This window comes from Cuculus canorus, chromosome 33 (assembly GCF_017976375.1).
Source record: "Cuculus canorus isolate bCucCan1 chromosome 33, bCucCan1.pri, whole genome shotgun sequence".
Taxonomy (NCBI): Eukaryota; Metazoa; Chordata; class Aves; order Cuculiformes; family Cuculidae; genus Cuculus; species Cuculus canorus.
This window is the reverse complement of record NC_071433.1, coordinates 820293-839912: the sequence shown is the minus strand read 5'-3', so window position 1 is coordinate 839912 and position 19620 is coordinate 820293. Positions and strand designations below refer to the sequence as shown.

Below are 19620 nucleotides of genomic sequence, written 5' to 3'. Positions count from 1 at the left end.
CCATCCCCGTTGCCATGGCAACGCCCCCCCCCGAACACAGGAGCCCATAAACACATAAGAACACGTATGAACACGCGTGACCGCACCAGGATTTAAATAGGGGGGGGCAATAAATACTGTACAAGGGGGGGGCGCAGGGGGGGCCCCCCCAAAAATAACCCCATGGGAGGGGTTGAGGGAACGCTGGAGGAGGGATTTGGGGGTGTCCGGGAGGTCCAAAGGGGTCAGGGGGGGCTTCTACCCCCTCGATTCCAGTGACCTGTGGGGAGAAAGGGGGGGGTCAGAGGGGTTGGGGGGGGCAGTTTTGGAGGGGGGGGGGAGTTTTGGGGGGGGTCAGGTTGGGGTGGGGATAATTTCAGAGCTTTTGGGGTTCAGGGTTTTTGGGGTTCAGGGTTTTGGGGTTCAGAGTTTTCGGGGCTCAGTGTTTTGGGGTTCAGCGGTTTTGAAGTTCAGCGGTTTTGGGGTTCAGAGCTTTTGGGGTTCAGAGCTTTCGGGGCTCAGGGTTTTGGGGTTCAGAGCTTTGGGGTTCAGGGTTTTGGGGGTTCAGGTTTTGTGGTTCAGACCTTTTGTGGTTCAGAGCTTTTGGCTTCAGAGCTTTCAGTGTTCAGAGCTTTCCGGGCTCAGTGTTTTGGGGTTCAGAGCTTTTGGGGTTCCGGGTTTTTTGGGCTTCCTTTTTTTTGGGGTTCAGCTTTTGGGGGCTCAGGGTTTTGGGGCTCAGAGCTTTTTGGGGGTTCAGGTTTTGGGGTTCAGACCTTTTGTGGTTCAGAACTTTTGGCTTCAGAGCTTTCGCGGTTCAGAGCTTTCGGGGCTCAGTGTTTTGGGGTTCAGAGTTTTCGGGGTTCAGTGTTTTGGGGTTCCTTTTTTTGGGGTTCAGCTTTTGGGGGTTCAGGGTTCTGGGGCTCAGAGCTTTTTGGGGGTTCAGAGTTTTCGGGGTTCAGGTTTTAGGGTTCAGACCTTTCGTGGTTCAGAGCTTTTGTGGTTCAGAGCTTTTGGCTTCAGAGCTTTCAGTGTTCAGAGCTTTCGGGGCTCAGTGTTTTGGGGTTCAGTGTTTTGGGGTTCAGCAGTTTTGAGGTTCAGAGCTTTCGGGGCTCAAGGTTTTGGGGTTCAGAGCATTTGGGGCTCAGAGTTTTCGGGGTTCAGGTTTTAGGGTTCAGACCTTTTGTGGTTCAGAGCTTTCACGGTTCAGAGCTTTTGTGGTTCAGAGCTTTTGGGGCTCAGTGTTTTGGGGTTCAGAGTTTTCGGGGTTCAGTGTTTTGGGGTTCCTTTTTTTTTGGGGTTCAGCGCTTTCGGGGCTCAGGGTTTTGGGGCTCAGAGCTTTTGGGGCTCAGAGCTTTTGGGGTTCAGCGGTTTTGGGGTTCAGACCTTTTGTGGTTCAGAGCTTTCACGGTTCAGAGCTTTTGCGGTTCAGAGCTTTCGGGGCTCAGTGTTTTGGGGTTCGGGGTTTTCGGGGTTCAGGGTTTTTTGGGGTTCCTTTTTTTTGGGGTTCCTTTTTTTTGGGGTTCAGCTTTTGGGGGTTCAGGGTTTTGGGGCTCAGAGTTTTCGGGGCTCAGGGTTTTGGGGTTCAGACCTTTTGTGGTTCAGAGCTTTTGGCTTCAGAGCTTTCAGTGTTCAGAGCTTTCAGGGCTCAGTGTTTTGGGGTTCGGGGTTTTCGGGGTTCAGTGTTTTGGGGTTCCTATTTTTTGGGGTTCAGGGTTTCGGGGTGCTCACGCGTAGCCGGGCTGTTGGCGGCGTCGGGCGCTCCGCAGCTTCTCGAACCGCGCCTCCATCTCTTCGAGCACTCGCGGCGTATAACGCACCACGAGCTTCACCGAACCCTGCGCCGCCTTCAGCAGCTCCACCGCCCGCTCGTGCTGCTCCCCCTCCACGCTCTGGCACCCCAAAACCCGCCACTGCACCCCAAAATCCACCACCGCACCCCAAAACCCGCCAAAGCCCCCCAAAACCCACCCAAAATCCAACCCGAGCCCTCCAAAAAGCCATCAGAACAAATGCAACCTCAGCGCTTGCGCTGCATCCGCTGCACCCCAAAACCATGCCCTGTACCCCAAAACCTTGCGCTGCACCCCAAAAGTCGGTGGGGAACCCCAAAACCCCGTGGTGAACCCCAAAAACTCGAGCTGAACCCCTAAAACTCAACCTGAACCCCCAAAAGCTCACACTGGTCACCAGCAACCGCAGCCCTCACACTGCTCAGCACCCCCAAATCATGCCCTGTACCCCAAAACCATGCGCTGCACCCCAAAACCATGCGCTGCACCCCAAAAGTCGGTGGGGAACTCCAAAAGGTCTGTGGGGAACCCCAAAAGCCAACCTGAACCCCCAAAAGCTCACATTGGTCACTTATAACTGCAGACCCTGCACTGCATCACCTGCACCCCAAAACCTGCCCTGCACCCCAAAACCATGCGCTGCACCCCAAAACCTTGCGCTGCACCCCAAAACCATGCGCTGCACCCCAAAAGTCGGTGGGGAACTCCAAAAGGTCTGTGGGGAACCCCAAAAGCCAACCTGAACCCCCAAAAGCTCACATTGGTCACCTGTACCCCCAGACCCTGCGCTGCATCCCCTGCACCCCAAAACCATGCACTGAACCCCAAAAGTCTGTGGTGAACCCCAAAAGTCGGTGGGGAACCCCAAAAGGTCTGTGGTGAAGCCCAAAAGCCAACCTGAACCCCCAAAAGCTCACATTGGTCGCCTGCACCTCCAGACCCTGCGTTGCATCACCTGTACCCCAAAACCTGCCCTGCACCCCAAAACCATGCGCTGCACCCCAAAAGTCGGTGGGGAACCCCAAAAGGTCGGTGGTGAAGCCCAAAAGCCAACCTGAACCCCCAAAAGCTCACACTGGTTGCCTGCACCCCCAGACTCTGCGCTGCATCCACTGTACCCCAAAACCATGCCCTGAACCCCAAAACCATGCGCTGCACCCCAAAACCATGCGCTGCACCCCAAAAGTCGGTGGGGAACTCCAAAAGGTCTGTGGGGAACCCCAAAAGCCAACCTGAACCCCCAAAAGCTCACATTGGTCACCTGTACCTCCAGACCCTGCGCTGCATCACCTGCACCCCAAAACCTGCCCTGCACCCCAAAACCATGCCCTGTACCCCAAAACCATGCGCTGCACCCCAAAAGTCTGTGGTGAACCCCAAAAACTCGAGCTGAACCCCTAAAACTCAACCTGAACCCCCAAAAGCTCACACTGGTCGCCTGCACCCCCAGACCCTGCGCTGCATCCACTGTACCCCAAACCCATGCACTGAACCCCAAAACCTGCCCTGCACCCCCACTGTAGCCCCCCCAAATGCCCATAAACCCCTCCAGCCCCCCCCAAACCATCCGAATCCCACTGTGGCCCCCCAAAAGCCCCCATAACCCCCCCCAAATCCCACTGTAGCCCCCCCAAACCCCCCAAATAACCCCCATAACCCCCCCAAATCTCACTGTGCCCCCCAAAAGCCCCCAAATAACCCCCTTAACCCCCCCAAATCCCACTGTAGCCCCCCCAAAACACCCCCCATAAACCCCTCCAGCCCCCCCAAACCCCAAATGACCCCCCAAAACCGCCCTCAATTCCCATTGTAACCCCCCCACAAACCCCTCCAGCACCCCCAAACACCCCAAATACCCCCCTAAACCCCCTCAAATTCCACTGTAACCCCCCCAAACCCCCCCAATAAACCCTCCAGCCCCCCCCAAACCCCAAATAACCCCCCTAAACCCCCTCAAATCCCACTGTAACCCCTTCACAAACCCCTCCAGCCCCCCCAAAACCCCAAATAACCCCCTAAAACCCCCCTCAATTCCCACTGTAACCCCCCACAAACCCCTCCAGCCCCCCCAAACCCTTCCAGCCCCCCCATAAACCCCAAATAACCCCCCAAAACCCCCTCAAATCCCACTGTAGCCCCCCCAAACCCCCCCATAAACCCCTCCAGCCCCCCCAAACCCCAAATAACCCCCCAAACCCCCTCAAATCCCACTGTAATCCCCCCAAACCCCAAATAACCCCCCCCAAACCCCCTCCATAAACCCCTCCAGCCCCCCCAAAACCCTTCCAGCCCCCCCCAAACCCCAAATAACCCCCTAAAACCCCCTCAAATCCCACCGTAACCCCCTCCAAACCCCTTCCAGCCCCCCCAAACCCCTTCCAGCCCCCCCAAACTCACCACGCCGTTGACGCTGAGGAGCTGGTCCCCCCTCTTGAGCCCCCCGTGGCGGTCGGCGACCCCCCCCGGGATGACGCGGGAGATGTAGATGGGCGAGTTCTGCTCTTTGCCCCCCATGATGTTGAACCCCAAACCTTCCTCGGTTTTGGGGAGCTCCACCACCCGCGGGTGAGCGTGACCCTCGCTGGCGGCGAAGGCGGCGACCGTCGCCTGGAGGGGGGGGGGGGGACACGGTGGGGGATGTGGGGAGATGGGGGGACAGGGGGATATGGGGGATATGGGGGGATATGGGGGATATGGGGGGATATGGGGGGGATATGGGGGGATATGGGGGATATGGGGGGATATGGGGGATATGGGGGATATGGGGATATGGGGGATATGGGGGATATGGGGGATATGGGGGGATATGGGGGGATATGGGGATATGGGGATATGGGGGGATATGGGGGGATATGGGGGATATGGGGGATATGGGGATATGGGGGATATGGGGGGATATGGGGGATATGGGGGGGATATGGGGGATATGGGGGGATATGGGGGGATATGGGGGATATGGGGGGATATGGGGGATATGGGGGATATGGGGGGATATGGGGATATGGGGGATATGGGGGATATGGGGGGGATATGGGGGGATATGGGGGATATGGGGATATGGGGATATGGGGATATGGGGGATATGGGGGATATGGGGATATGGGGGGATATGGGGGATATGGGGGATATGGGGATATGGGGGGATATGGGGGGATATGGGGGATATGGGGATATGGGGATATGGGGGGATATGGGGGATATGGGGGGATATGGGGGGATATGGGGGATATGGGGGATATGGGGGATATGGGGATATGGGGGGATATGGGGGGATATGGGGATATGGGGGGATATGGGGGATATGGGGGATATGGGGGGATATGGGGGATATGGGGGATATGGGGGATATGGGGGGATATGGGGGATATGGGGGGATATGGGGATGTGGGGGATATGGGGGGATATGGGGGGATATGGGGGGATATGGGGGATATGGGGGGATATGGGGGGATATGGGGGATATGGGGGATATGGGGGGATATGGGGGGATATGGGGGATATGGGGGGATATGGGGATGTGGGGGATATGGGGGGATATGGGGGGATATGGGGGGATATGGGGGGATATGGGGATATGGGGGATATGGGGGATATGGGGGATATGGGGGGATATGGGGGATATGGGGAGATATGGGGGGGATATGGGGGGATATGGGGGATATGGGGGGGATATGGGGGGGATATGGGGGGATATGGGGGGGACTTGGGGGGCAGGGGGTGGGTACCTTGGCCGTGGCGTGAGCGCGGATCTCGGGGGACCCCGCGATGGCCAAAGTGTCGTAGAGCTGCTCGTAGACCTGGGGAACTGGAGGTTATACTGGGGGGCACTGGTTTATACTGGGGAGGCTGGGAGGGGCCTATGGGAGACACTGGGGGGATACTGGGAGGGTGATGGGAGATACTGGGGGGGAATGGGAGATACTGGGGGCACTGGGGGGGGTATGGGAGCACTGGTTTATACTGGGAGGCACTGGTTTATACTGGGGAGGCTGGGAGGGGCCTATGGGAGACACTGAGGGGATACTGGGAGGGTTATGGGAGATACTGGGGGGATACTGGGAGGGTGATGGGGGGTACTGGGGGGATACTGGGAGGCACTGGGGGGATACTGGGGGGCACTGGTGGATACTGGGAGGCACTGGTTTATACTGGGGAGGCTGGGAGGGGCCTATGGGAGACACTGGAGGGATACTGGGAGGGTGATGGGAGATACTGGGGGGCACTGGGAGCACTGGTGGATACTGGGAGGCACTGGGGGGATACTGGGGGGCACTGGTTTATACTGGGGAGGCTGGGAGGGGCCTATGGGAGACACTGGGGGATACTGGGAGGGTGACGGGAGAGACTGGGGGGATACTGGGGGACACTGGGGGGATACTGGGAGGGTTATGGGAGATACTGGGGGGCACTGGGGGGATACTGGGGGACACTGGGGTGATGCTGGGAGGGTTATGGGAGATACTGGGGGATACTGGGAGGCACTGGTTTATACTGGGGAGGCTGGGAGGGGCCTATGGGAGACACTGGGGGGATACTGGGAGGGTGATGGGAGATACTGGGAGCACTGGTGGATACTGGGAGGCACTGGGGGGGATACTGGGGGGCACTGGGGGGATACTGGGGAGCCCTGGTTTATACTGGGTGGATCCCAGGGGGCACTGGTTTATACTGGGAGCACTGGTTTATACTGGGGGGGGTATGGGAGACGCTGGGTGGATACTGGAGGGTACTGGTTTATACTGGGGGGCACCGGGGGGGGAAGGCGGTTCTTGGCGGGGGGGGATCCTGGGCTTCTGCGGGAGCTGCTGAGCGGATCCCGAGGGGTGCACCAGTCCATACTGGGAGCACTGGTTTATACTGGGGCCTCACCTCGCGGATGGCGCAGCAGAATTTGCTCTGCAGGACGCGCTGCAGCGACTGCAGCTTCTGGGGGGGGAAATCGCCGCTGCGCTGCAACCGCTCCAACAGCTCCAGAGCCCGACCCACGTCTGCGGGACCCACAGCGACCCATAGCGACCCACAGCGACCCATAGAGAGCCACAGCGACCCATAGGGACCCATAGGGACCCATAGAGACCCATAGGGACCCATAGAGAGCCACAGGAACCCATAGGGACCCATAGAGAGCCACAGAGAGCCACAGGGACCCATAGGGACCCATAGAGACCCATAGGGACCCATAGCGACCCATAGAGAGCCATAGGGACCCATAGAGACCCATAGAGAGCCATAGGGACCCATAGAGACCCATAGGGACCCATAGCGACCCATAGAGAGCCATAGGGACCCATAGAGAGCCATAGCGACCCATAGCGACCCACAGGGACCCATAGGGACCCATAGGGACCCATAGAGAGCCATAGGGAGCCATAGAGACCCATAGAGACCCATAGAGACCCATAGAGAGCCATAGAGACCCATAGAGAGCCATAGAGACCCATAGTGACCCATAGAGAGCCATAGAGACCCATAGGGACCCACAGAGAGCCATAGGGACCCATAGGGACCCATAGAGACCCACAGCAACCCATAGAGAGCCATAGCGACCCATAGAGACCCATAGGGACCCATAGGGACCCACAGCGACCCATAGAGAGCCATAGAGAGCCATAGGGACCCATAGCGACCCATAGGGACCCACAGGGACCCATAGAGACCCATAGCAACACATAGGGACCCATAGAGACACAGAGAGCCATAGAGACCCACAGAGACCCCATAGTGACCCATAGGGACCCATAGAGAGCCATAGAGACCCACAGAGAGCCATAGAGAGACAAAGAGACCCATAGGGACACATAGAGACCTATAGAGACCCATAGAGACCCATAGGGAACCACAGCGACCCATAGAGACCCATAGAGACCCACAGAGAGCCATAGGGACCCATAGAGACCCACAACGACCCACAGAGACCCATACCGACACATAGAGACCCATAGGGACTCATTGCGTCCTATAGGGACCCATAGAGAGCCATAGAGACCCACAGAGACCCCACTGCCCCCATAGCACCCCACTCCACCCCCAGCACCAGAATACCCCACTGCACCCCATAGCTCCCCTTTGCCGCCCCAGCCCCCCCTCTCCATTGCACCCCATTTCCCCCCACCCCCCCTTTGCACCCCTCCCACCCCGTTTAACCCCTTCCTCCCCATTGCACCCCTCCTTTTCCCATCCCTCCCCCCCTTTGCACCCCCAGACCCCCTCTTTGCACCCCCTTTTCCACCCCCCCTGCACCCTGACCCTCCAGATCCCCCCTTTGCACCCCTCAATCGCCCCCCACGCCTCTTTGCCCCCCCTTTGCACCCCATTTCCCCCTCCCCCTTGCAACCCCCCCTTTGCACCCCTCCCACCCCATTTAACCCCTTCCTCCCCATTGCACCCCTCCTTTTTCCATCCCTCCCCCCCTTTTGCACCCCCAAACCCCCCTTTGCACCCCCCAATCGCCCTCCCACGCCTCTTTGCCCCCCCCTTTGCACCCCTCCCCCCATCCTCAGCCCCCCCATCCCCTCCCCCACCCCCTGTACCCCCCTTTCCCCCCCTCTTTTGCTGCCCCCCCCCCTCACCCCTCTCCAGTCCGAGGTCTCCGCTCAGCGCTGCCATCTTCGCGCGCGCGCGCTGGGCTCAGCCCCGCCCCCTGACTAAGCCACGCCCACAGACACGCCCCCTCTAGCCAAGCCGCGCCCCTCCCTCTAGCCAAGCCGCGCGGCCTCAGGCCAAGCCACGCCCCCTCCGGCCAAAGCCGCGCCCCTCACCAAACCACGCCCACTCTACCCCGCCCCTCTCAGCCCGGCGTTTAGTCAAGCCCCGCCCCCTCGCTAAGCCACGCCCCCTCGGCCCCCAATTCCCCTTTTAGGGGGAATTTGAGAGGGGATTTGGGGTTAAAAGCACCATTTTTGCAGATTTTGTGCGGAAATTTGGGGTCAAAAGTGCCTTTTGGGGGAGTTTGGGAGAGGATTTGGGGTAAAAAACACCTTTTTTGCAGATTTTGTGGAGAAATTTGGGGTCAAAAGTGCCTTTTGGTGGAGTTTGGGAGAGGATTTGGGGTTAAAAGCACCATTTTTGCAGATTTTGTGCAGAAATTTGGGGTCAAAAGTGCCTTTTGGGGGAGTTTGGGAGAGGATTTGGGGTAAAAAGCACCATTTTTGCAGATTTTGTGCAGAAATTTGGGGTCAAAAGTGCCTTTTGGTGGAGTTTGGGAGAGGATTTGGGGTTAAAAGCACCATTTTTGCAGATTTTGTGCCGAAATTTGGGGTCAAAAGTGCGTTTTGGGGGAGTTTGGGAGAGGATTTGGGGTAAAAAGCACTTTTTTTGCAGATTTTGTGCCGAAATTTGGGGTCAAAAGTGCATTTTGGGGGAGTTTGGGAGAGGATTTGGGGTAAAAAGCACCATTTTTGCAGATTTTGTGCAGAAATTTGGGGTCAAAAGTGCATTTTGGGGGAGTTTGGGAGAGGATTTGGGGTTAAAAGCACCGTTTTTGCAGATTTAGTGCCGAAATTTGGGGTCAAAAGTGCCTTTTGGTGGAGTTTGGGAGAGGATTTGGGGTAAAAACCACCTTTTTTGCAGATTTGGTGCAGAAATTTGGGGTCAAAAGTGCCTTTTGGTGGAGTTTGGGAGAGGATTTGGGGTAAAAAGCACCTTTTTTGCAGATTTTGTGCCGAAATTTGGGGTCAAAAGTGCCTTTTGGGGATGAAGTGAGATGAAGGTCCACCAAGGACACAGCGCTCTTGGTCAATCTGAGCACCTTCTATGTCAAAGTCACCTCCTGGACCGCTGTCAGATATGTGGTGGACACCTTCTCCCCGGACGTTGTTGCACCAGGAGAGGTTTGGATTGAATCCCGGAGAACGTTCCTTCATGGAAAGCATTGTCAAACCCTGGAAGAAGCTGTTCAGGGCAGTGGTGGTGGTGTCACCATCCCTGATGGCCTTCCAAGAACGTGTAGAGGTGGCCACTTCGGGTCATGGTTTTGTAGCTACGGTGGTGTTGGGGTGATGGTTGGATTGGATGGGCTGAGAGGTCTTCTCCAACCTCAACGATTCGGTGATTCCGACTGCGAGGAACCCTGGATATCTCTTCCTTCTGGCCATCCATGGTCTTCTACCTGGCCATGAAGTTCTTCAGCTTGACCAGCGGGACTCGTTTTCCTGCAAGCGAGATGTAGCGATGGCTCAACTCATCTTGGTGGCCCATCCCTGCAGAGAGGACCTTCCAGGAGGTCCACGTAGCTCCAGGCTTTGATGGAGGGGCTTCTAAAGTTCCCTCAGATGGCCCCAAACCCCCCCTTTCAGGTGACCTAAGGTCCACTTAGCAGCTCCTAATCTCACCGACTGCTTGAGTTTAGGGAGTTCCCAATTAATGACACGGTTCACGAGGCTGGTGGGTCTCTTACCCATCTCCAGGAGGAGCTGAAGGCCCAAAACCAGAGCCAGGAAGGAGAAGATGACGATGGCCAAGGTAAGGGAGGTGCCCAACCCTGAGAGAAAGCAAGCAGATGGGGAGAAGGCTTATGAGGTTCCTCAAGGTCAAGGTTTGAAGCGTTCCCACCACATTCTGAGCTCTGTGTGGGTCATTTTTGAGGTCTGGAGGTTGGAGAACCTCCATCTCAATGCTCTGAAGATCCCTTCCTACCAGCACGGAGGTGGGTCTGGAGGTTCCCCAACCTCCGTGCTGGTAGGAAGGGATCTCCAGAGCATTGAGATGGAGGTTCCCTTAGTCTTCTGGCCGTCCTTCTCCTCATGAAGCCCCATATTTGCTTTCCTTTCTCTACAAGGAGAGCTCGTGGTGGCTTGTGCTCAACATGGGAATCTCCAGGTGTTGGGAGATGGTCAACTCGGGGGACCTCCAGATCTTGGGAGATGATTGACTCAGGAACTTCCAAGTGTTGGGAGATGGTTAACCCAGGGACCTCCAGGTTTTGGGAGACCATCAACCCAGGAGCCTCAGCTCTTGGGAGATGATCAACCCAGGGACCTCCAGCTCTTGGGACATGGTCAACCCAGGGGCTTCCAGCCCTTGGGAGATGGTTGACCCAGGTCTTGGGAGATGATCAACCCAGGGACCTCCAGCTCTTGAGAGATGGTCAACCCAGGGACCTCCAGCTCTTGGGACATGGTCAACCCAGGGGCTTCCAGCCCTTGGGAGATGGTTGACCCAGGTCTTGGGAGATGATCAACCCAGGGGCCTCCAGCTCTGAGGAGGTGGTCAACCCAGGGGCCTCCAGATCTTGGGAGATGGTCAACCCAGGGGCCTCGAGCTCTTGGGACATGGTTGGCCCAGGTCTTGGGAGATGATCAACCCAGGGACCTCCAGCTCTTGGGAGATGGTCAACCCAGGGGCCTCCAGCTCTCAGGAAGTGGTCAACCCAGGGACCTCCAGCTCTTGAGAGATGGTCAACCCAGGGGCTTCCAGCCCTTGGGACATGGTTGGCCCAGGTCTTGGGAGATGATCAACCCAGGGGCCTCCAGCTCTTGGGAGATGGTCAACCCAGGGGCCTTCAGCTCTTGGGAGATGGTTGACCCAGTGGCCTCGAGCTCTTGGGAGATGATCAACCCGGGAACCTCCAAGTCTTGGGAGATGTTTAACCCAGGGATCTCCAGGTTTTGGGAGACCATCAGCCCAGGTCTTGGGAGATGGTCAACCAAGGGGCCTCCAGGCTGGGATATCGGTCCCTTCCTTAGATGGTTTCCTCCGAGCACCCATCAAGGAGTGACGGGAAGGTGAACTGCAGAGCGTATCTCAACTGCTTTGTGGGAAAGGTCTACTGGGATGGAAAGTACGAGAGCTTTCCTTTTGAGGAGCCTGAAGGTGACAGCGTCGCCCGTAGGACCCTGGAACGAGGGGACCAAACGTTACCCAGAAACCCAGGGATGGTTACCTTCATCTGACGGCTCCAGGCTGGCAGGAACGGTGCTGTTCCTCAGGTCATCTTTCCCACCTGGACAACAGAGAAGTGGAGAAAGGGTCACTGGTCTTGCTGGTCAAGGTCCAACTCTATTGGCCAAGACCCAACCGTGTTGGGTCTGTAAGGACATGGGGTTAACCAGGACCATCTCCACACTGGACTGGTCTCGCTGGTCAAGACCCAACTTTGATGGCCAAGACCCAACTTTGTAGGTCAAGTTTGGGAGAGGATTTGGGGTAAAAAGCACCTTTTTTGCAGATTTTGTGGAGAAATTTGGGGTCAAAAGTGCGTTTTGGGGGAGTTTGGGAGAGGATTTGGGGTAAAAAACACCTTTTTTGCAGATTTTGTGGAGAAATTTGGGGTCAAAAGTGCCTTTTGGGGGAGTTTGGGAGAGGATTTGGGGTTAAAAGCACCATTTTTGCAGCTATTGTGGAGAAATTTGGGGTCAAAAGTGCGTTTTGGGGGAGTTTGGGAGAGGATTTGGGGTTAAAAGCACCTTTTTTGCAGGTTTTGTGCCGAAATTTGGGGTCAAAAGTGCCTTTTGGGGGAGTTTGGGGGAGGATTTGGGGTGAAAAGCACCATTTTTGCAGGTTTTGTGCAGAAATTTGAGTCAAAAGACCCAACCGTGTTGGCACTGTAAGGACCTGGAGTTAACCAGAACCATCTCCACGCTGGACTGGTCTTGCTGGTCAAGGTCCAACTTTGATGGCCAAGACCCAACTTTGATGGCCAAGACCCAATTTTGTTGGCCAAGACCTAACTTTGATGGCCAAGACCCAACTTTGATGGCCAAGACCCAACTTTGATGGTACTGCAAAGACCTGGGGTTAACCAGGACCATCTCCACACTGGACTGGTCTTGCTGGTCAAGACCCAATCTTGCTGGTCAAGGTCCAACTTTATTGGCCAAGACCCAACTTTGATGGCCAAGGTCCAACTTTGATGGCCAAGACCCAACTTTATTGGCCAAGACCCAACCGTGTTGGTACTGCAAAGACCTGGGGTTAACCAGGACCATCTCCACACTGGACTGGTCTTGCTGGTCAAGGCCCAATCTTGCTGGTCAAGGTCCAACTTTATTGGCCAAGACCCAACTTTGGTGGCCAAGGTCCAACTTTGATGGCCAAGACCCAACTTTGATGGCCAAGACCCAACTTTGTTGGCCAAGACCCAACTTTGATGGCCAAGACCTAACTTTGATGGTCAAGACCCAACTTTGTTGGCCAAGTCCCAACTTTATTGGCCAAGACCCAACTTTGATGGTACTGCAAAGACCTGGGGTTAACCAGGACCATCTCCACACTGGACTGGTCTTCCTGGTCAAGGTCCAACTTTATTGGCCAAGACCCAACTTTGTTGGCCAAGACCCAACTTTGATGGCCAAGACCCAACTTTGTTGGCCAAGACCCAACTTTGTTGGCCAAGACCCAACTTTGATGGCCAAGACCCAACTTTGTTGGCCAAGACCCAACCGTGTTGGTACTGCAAAGACCTGGAGTTAACCAGGACCATCTCCACACTGGACTGGTCTTGCTGGTCAAGGCCCAATCTTGCTGGTCAAGACCCAACTTTGATGGTCAAGGTCCAACTTTATTGGCCAAGACCCAACTTTGATGGCCAAGACCCAACTTTGATGGCCAAGACCCAACTTTGATGGCCAAGACCCAACTGTGTTGGGTCTGTAAGGACATGGTGTTAACCAGAACCATCTCCACACTGGACTGGTCTTGCTGGTCAAGACCCAACTTTGATGGCCAAGGTCCAACTTTGATGGCCAAGACCCAACTTTGATGGCCAAGGTCCAACTTTATTGGTCAAGACCCAACCGTGTTGGGTCTGTAAGGACATGGGGTTAACCAGGACCATCTCCACACTGGACTGGTCTTGCTGGTCAAGACCCAACTTTGATGGCCAAGACCCAACTTTGATGGCCAAGACCCAACTTTGATGGCCAAGACCCAACCGTGTTGACACTGCAAAGACCTGGGGTTAACCAGGACCATCTCCACACTGGACTGGTCTTGCTGGTCAAGGTCCAATCTTGCTGGTCAAGACCCAACTTTGATGGCCAAGACCCAACTGTGTTGGCCAAGACCCAACTTTGATGGCCAAGACCCAACCGTGTTGGGTCTGTAAGGACCTGGGGTTAACCAGGACCATCTCCACACTGGACTGGTCTTGCTGGTCAAGGTCCAATCTTGCTGGTCAAGACCCAACTTTGATGGCCAAGACCCAACTGTGTTGGCCAAGACCCAACTTTGATGGCCAAGACCCAACCGTGTTGGGTCTGTAAGGACATGGGGTTAACCAGGACCATCTCCACACTGGACTGGTCTTGCTGGTCAAGGCCCAATCTTGCTGGTCAAGACCCAACTTTGATGGTCAAGGTCCAACTTTGATGGCCAAGACCCAACTTTGATGGCCAAGACCCAACTTTATTGGCTAAGACCCAACTTTGATGGCCAAGACCCAACCGTGTTGGTACTGCAAAGACCTGGGGTTAACCAGGACCATCTCCACACTGGACTGGTCTTGCTGGTCAAGGCCCAATCTTGCTGGTCAAGGTCCAACTTTGATGGCCAAGACCCAACCACCTGAGCACAGCAGGGCCTTTGAGTTCACGGAAAGAAGAGCAACCACTTCTGGAGTTCCTCAGAAGGGTCAGGGGTCCACCTCCCGCTGCCCTTCTCCACTCACCTCCAATCTCCAGGTGCCACGGGATACTCAACCTGGAGACCATGACCTGTCCAAGGCTGCTCCGGCGTCGGTATCCGCAGGAATAAGCGCCGCTGCTCTTGGAGGAGAACCGGATAGAGAGCACGGAGACGAATTGACCTTTTCCCACCGGGTGGTTCGCCAACTCCACTCCATCCTTGCAGAAGAAGATGTGGGCGATGGGGAAGCGGGAGAAAACGAGGCACCGGGCAAGAACCTCATCGCCTTCTTGAGCCGAGGAGATGTTTAGGAAGAGCGCTGGTGGGGAAAAATCACCTGCGAGAGCGAAGGAAGGAGGTGGTGGAGGTGATGGTGTGGAGGTGAACCATGGGTTCTCATCTCTCCCACCTCAGCGTTGACTTTGGTGATGGAAATATCAAACGAAAAGGGAGCGCGGAAGGGAAGAAGAGGTTGGAAGAACCTGGTTTTCAGTCATCTGATGATGCAAACGGGGTTGTCCTCTCTCCTACCTTAAGGTTGACCTTGGTGGTGGAAATAGGAAATGGAAAGGGGGTGGAGAAAGGAAGAAGAGGTTGGAAGAACTTCTCGGTCACCTGGTGACTCAACTGGGTTTCATCTCTCCGTCTTCTATGTGGACTTCGTTGATGGAACTACAGAGTCTTCCACCAAAGTCCTCTCTGGGAAAACTGAGATCTTTCTTTGATGCCTCCTCAACTTCGGAGGGAAGCACCAACTCCAGAATCGGAGCTGCTTTTCTTGGACACCTCAGGATCAGGAGATGTAACTCCTAAGCGATGCGACAACGTGGACCTGGAGGGTTCTTCCAACCACCTACACTCACCTGGAGAGCTGCAGGCCTTCAACTCCGTCCCACCGGCGCCTGTGTGGGACAGCAGAAAGACTTGGTCTGAGCTGGTCTGGAAGAGGACACCTTTGCAAAGGACATCTCTTTGGGGTTGGGATATGCAACCTTGGGAGGTGGGGAGGGTTTCCTGATGATCTCAGGATGAAGAAGGTCAGAAATCACTTTTGGACATTCCATGTCCTTTCCTGCTCGGCCAGGAGCAACCACACCATGCCTGGAACCCAGAAGATAGCAACCCATGCTCGTGGATCCATGGAAGGATCCTACCTTCCTAACATCTCCGTAGTCAAAAGGAGACACTGACCAGGGGTTGCCCACAACCTGACACCTCAAGATGGACCTTCAGCCCCTCCATAAAACCCATCCTGGGCTTTCAGATGTAGGAGATCTCTCCAGGAACTCCCAACTTTGGCTCTCCGTTGGTGCTTTGACTCATTGTCCCTCTGGATATCTCCTAAGGAGACCACTTAAAATCCACCCCTATGGTGGTGACTCTCCAAAGACCTCATCCACCACCTACCTGCCAACCAGCTCAGGAGGAGAAGGCAACGCGCTGCCTTGACCCACCAGCTCCTTCTCACCACCTTCCTCCACAGGCAGCGTTGGGCTCTCCAAGACCAAACTGGGGGAAGAGGAAGAGGAAGAGGTGAGGTTGATTTCCTTCCCACGACTCAGAAGGTTCTTGGGGAGGAGAGCAGAAGAAGACGAGATAAGGATGGCTGCATCGAGTGCACGCCCATGGGCTTCCAAACCGCTCAGCAGCACCTGATGCCTTCTTCACCCACCCCAAAAAGGACCTTCAAAGAGGTTTCTTCTTCTTGGCGTTCCACCCCATGGGTTTTGGGTGGCTTGGGCTTGATCGCAACCATCTCCCAGAAGGTTTGCAGCCTCCTCGGGGTGGAAATCACCTCCTCTTTCCAGTTTCCTCTACCCTGAGGTGGCCGTAGAGTCCACGACGTCCTTTTGACGTCACTGGGGAAGAACACCATTTCCTCATTTCTCCTTTTTCTTTGTGTCTCGGAAACATCAGAGTGGTGGACAACCGAGCTGCTGATGCCAAGAGGATGTTCCAAATGCCTTTGGCTTGTGATGGAACCCCAGGAGATCTCCAGAAGGATGATGTCCCTGTTAAACCCAACCAACCTTGGAGTTCTACTGGGAAGAGCTCGAAGTCTTGGTTGATGTGGACACTACACAACGCTATCTGCCCAACGTGCCGTGGTAGAAGGGTCTTCAGCCCAACTTCTTCTGAGGTTGTATGGGTGGAAAGGGGTCTACGTAGTCCTGTTTGTGTCCTCCTCCAGTCCAGACCCTTCCACTTTCAGAACCATGGAGTGGTTTAGGTGGGAAGGGACCTCAAAACCCATCCAGTCCCACCTTCTGCCATGGGTGGGGACACCTTCTGCTGGCTCAGGAGCTCCAAACTCCATCCAACCTGGATCAGGTTCCTCCAAGCCTCATCCAACCTGGCCTGGAACCCCTCCAGGGATGGAGAAGCCACCACTGCTCTGGGCAACCTGGACCAGAGCCTCCTCACCCTCCCAGGAGAACATTTCTTCCTAAGATCTCATCTCATTCTCCCCTCTTTCAACCCCAAAACTGTTGCCCTCATCCCATCCTTCCTGACCCAGAGCCCCTCTCCAGCTTTCCTGGAGCTCCTTTCCACACTGGAAGCTCCTCTAAGGTCTCTCCACAACCTTCTCCACGCTGAACAACCTCAACTCTTTTAGTCTATCCTCATATGAGAGGTTCTCCAGCCCTCGGATCGTCTCCGTGGCCTCCTCTGGACTCGCTCCACCAGCTCCACGTCCTTCCTGTGCTGAGGACTCCACAATTGGACACAGAGCTCCAAGTTGAGGTCTTTCCAGGGTGGAGCCGAGGGGCAGAATCCCACAATTGACTTCCTTTAGTCCATCCCTATGGATTCTGGACTCACCTTCTTTAGGATCCATTGTCCTTTGTGGGTCAAGTTGTCTCCGCGGGGCAGGCGTGGAGGTGAAGTCCACCGAGGAGAAGCATTTTTGAGGCTGAAGCTGAAGGAACATCAGCAGGAGTGAAGTTCTTTCTGCTCTTTCTCTCCTCTCCTTCTCGTTTCCCTTCTTACTTTTGGTTTCCTTTTCGACTCGTGTTTCCTGCCATGTTCCTCTTTTCTGGTAACCAAAAGGTGGAGCTTAATTTGGACGTCGCAGAGGACATCTGAGGTCCCAGAGCTCCTGGAAGCGTTTCCGGTGGTCTTCATCTTCTCAAGCTTTGAAGGAGCTTTGGAAAACGGTGGAGAAGAGGAGGTTTTGAGCAAGAACGGGACGTGGTGGTGGTTCTCTTGACGCTAAAGCTGCGAATGGGACTGAGGGCGAAGGGTGCGAGGAGGATCCTATGGTCCCTGCATCATTTTCAGCCCATGTGGAACCCCCTGAGCATCTCCGTGGTGAGAACAACCAACCCAGAGCAGAGGTGACATCAGGAATTCCCGCAGGGTTTGGAAAACTTTTCACCTCGAAGGAAAAATGCAACGAAAAAATGAAGTCCAAACCGGTTTTAAGGTGGTTTTTTTTCTCCCCAAAGGCCCCCAAACCCTTGGCAGATGACTCCAAAGTGAGTAGAAGGGTTGTCAAAGCAGAAGGGTGGGATGGCATCCAAAGAGACCCGGATAAGTTGGAGAGGTGGGGAACTGTGAACCTCATGAAGTTCAGCATGGCCAAAGGCAAGGTCCTGCGCCCCAGGTCAGGGCGATCCCAAGCAGAAGCACAGGATGGGTGGAGAATGGAGTGGGTGAAGCCCTGAAGAGAAGAACTTGGGGTGGTGGTGGTGGTAGAGAAGATCCGTGGGACCTGACAACGCGTTCTCATAGCCCAGAAACCAACCGTGTCCTGGGCTGCGTTCCAAAGAGGGTCCCCAGTAGGGAGAAGGAAGGGTTTCTGCTCCTCTGGTGGGACCTCACCTGAAGTTCTGTGTCCAATTCTGGAGTCCTCAGCGCAGAAAGGATGTGGAGATGGTGGAGCGAGTCCAGAGGAGGCCACGGAGATGATCCAAGAGCTGGAGAACCTCCTGTAGGAGGACAAGCTGAGAGAGAGTTGAGGTTCTCTTCTCAGCCTGGAGAGGAGAAGGCTGAGGAGAAACCTTAGAGCAGCTTCCGGTAGGGAAAAGGAGCTCCGGGAAAGCATGGAAGGGACTTTTTTCCAAGGACCTGGAGTGATGGGATGGCTGTAAATTGGAAGTGGGAAGATTTAAGTTGGATACAGCAGGCTCTTCCCTGTGCATTACGCATGGACACCTCTGCAATGAGGTCTTCTGGAGCTTTGACTCTCAGGACTTCCCATTGGAGGCCGACGGATCCCACCGTGGAGGATAGGAATGATCTTCCTTAGGGGTTTAGATCGGTGGATAAGGTCTCCCCTTGCTCTTCTGCACCTCTGAGCTGGTTTGTGAGGACATCTCAATCACCGGGAGAAGAGAGATGGAAGTTTGGGAGCTCTGTTCCGCTTGAGAGGGGTCGGGAAGGAGAAGACAGGTGGAAACACGAGTGCTCGTGACTTCTCAAGAGGTCTTCTGGAGCTTTGACTCTCAGGACTTCCCATCGGAGGCCGACGGATCCCACCGTGGAGGATAGGAATGATCTTCCTTAGGGGTTCAGATCGGTGGATAAGGTCTCCCCTTGCTCTTCTGCGCCTCTGGGCTGGTTTGTGAGGACATCTCAATCACCGGGAGAAGAGAGATGGAAGTTTGGGAGCTCTGTTCTGGTTGAGAGGGGTCGGGAAGGAGAAGACAGGTGGAAACGCGAGTGCTTGTGACTTCTCAAGGGGTCTTCTGGAGCTTTGACTCTCAGGACTTCCCATCGGAGGCCGACGGATCCCACCGTGGAGGATAGGAATGATCTTCCTTAGGGGTTCGGATCGGTGGATAAGGTCTCCCCTTGCTCTTCTGCACCTCTGAGCTGGTTTGTGAGGACATCTCAATCACCGGGAGAAGAGAGATGGAAGTTTGGGAGCTCTGTTCTGGTTGAGAGGGATCGGGAAGGAGAAGACAGGTGGAAACGCGAGTGCTCATGACAGTCACCTCCCGGCCAAGTGTTTGTTGATTGAGCAGGAGGGATAGAACTGGATGAGCTTTGAGGTCTCTTCCAACCCATTCCATGATTCTACACCACCTCCACCACACAGGGATTCCCACGGGACCCAACATGGCCATTGCCACCATGGAGGTGCTCAGAGGGGTTCCACTTGGGCTGAAAATAAGCCAGGAACCACGGGAGAACCGGCAGTGATGGGATCCCCCTCATTCCCATTGTGGTTTTGAGCACATCTCAATCACCGGGAGAAGAGAGATGGAAGTTTGGGAGCTCTGTTCCGGTTGAGAGGGGTCGGGAAGGAGAAGACAGGTGGAAACGCGAGTGCTCGTGACTTCTC

The 19620-nt window shown here is 55.4% G+C and overlaps 2 protein-coding genes across 11 annotated transcripts; both read right to left on the bottom strand.

The window, feature by feature from the left end:
* Window positions 1–87: 87 nt before the first annotated feature.
* Window positions 88–8462, bottom strand: LIN7B (lin-7 homolog B, crumbs cell polarity complex component). The gene is made up of 6 exons (XM_054052346.1): window positions 8339–8462; window positions 6639–6757; window positions 5495–5566; window positions 4167–4376; window positions 1708–1868; window positions 88–259 (listed from the first exon to the last, which is right to left on the bottom strand). The coding sequence occupies exons 1-6, from the start codon at window positions 8373–8375 to the stop codon at window positions 238–240; spliced, it is 621 nt and encodes a 206-aa protein (XP_053908321.1). The 5' UTR covers window positions 8376–8462; the 3' UTR covers window positions 88–237.
* Window positions 8463–9425: 963 nt separating this feature from the next.
* Window positions 9426–18813, bottom strand: LOC128849770 (uncharacterized). Of its 10 annotated transcripts, none has more exons than XM_054052339.1 (7): window positions 17154–18796; window positions 15738–15839; window positions 15188–15232; window positions 14512–14667; window positions 11650–11709; window positions 10100–10248; window positions 9426–9919 (listed from the first exon to the last, which is right to left on the bottom strand). In XM_054052339.1, the coding sequence occupies exons 1-7, from the start codon at window positions 17260–17262 to the stop codon at window positions 9893–9895; spliced, it is 648 nt and encodes a 215-aa protein (XP_053908314.1). In that variant the 5' UTR covers window positions 17263–18796; the 3' UTR covers window positions 9426–9892. The 10 variants fall into 10 exon arrangements, 7 of the variants coding, with proteins under 7 accessions (XP_053908314.1, XP_053908309.1, XP_053908310.1 ...); XM_054052334.1 differs by having other exon boundaries at window positions 14374–14667; window positions 17154–18762; XM_054052335.1 differs by having other exon boundaries at window positions 14374–14667; window positions 15194–15232; window positions 17154–18756.
* Between the last annotated feature and the right edge of the window lie 807 nt (window positions 18814–19620).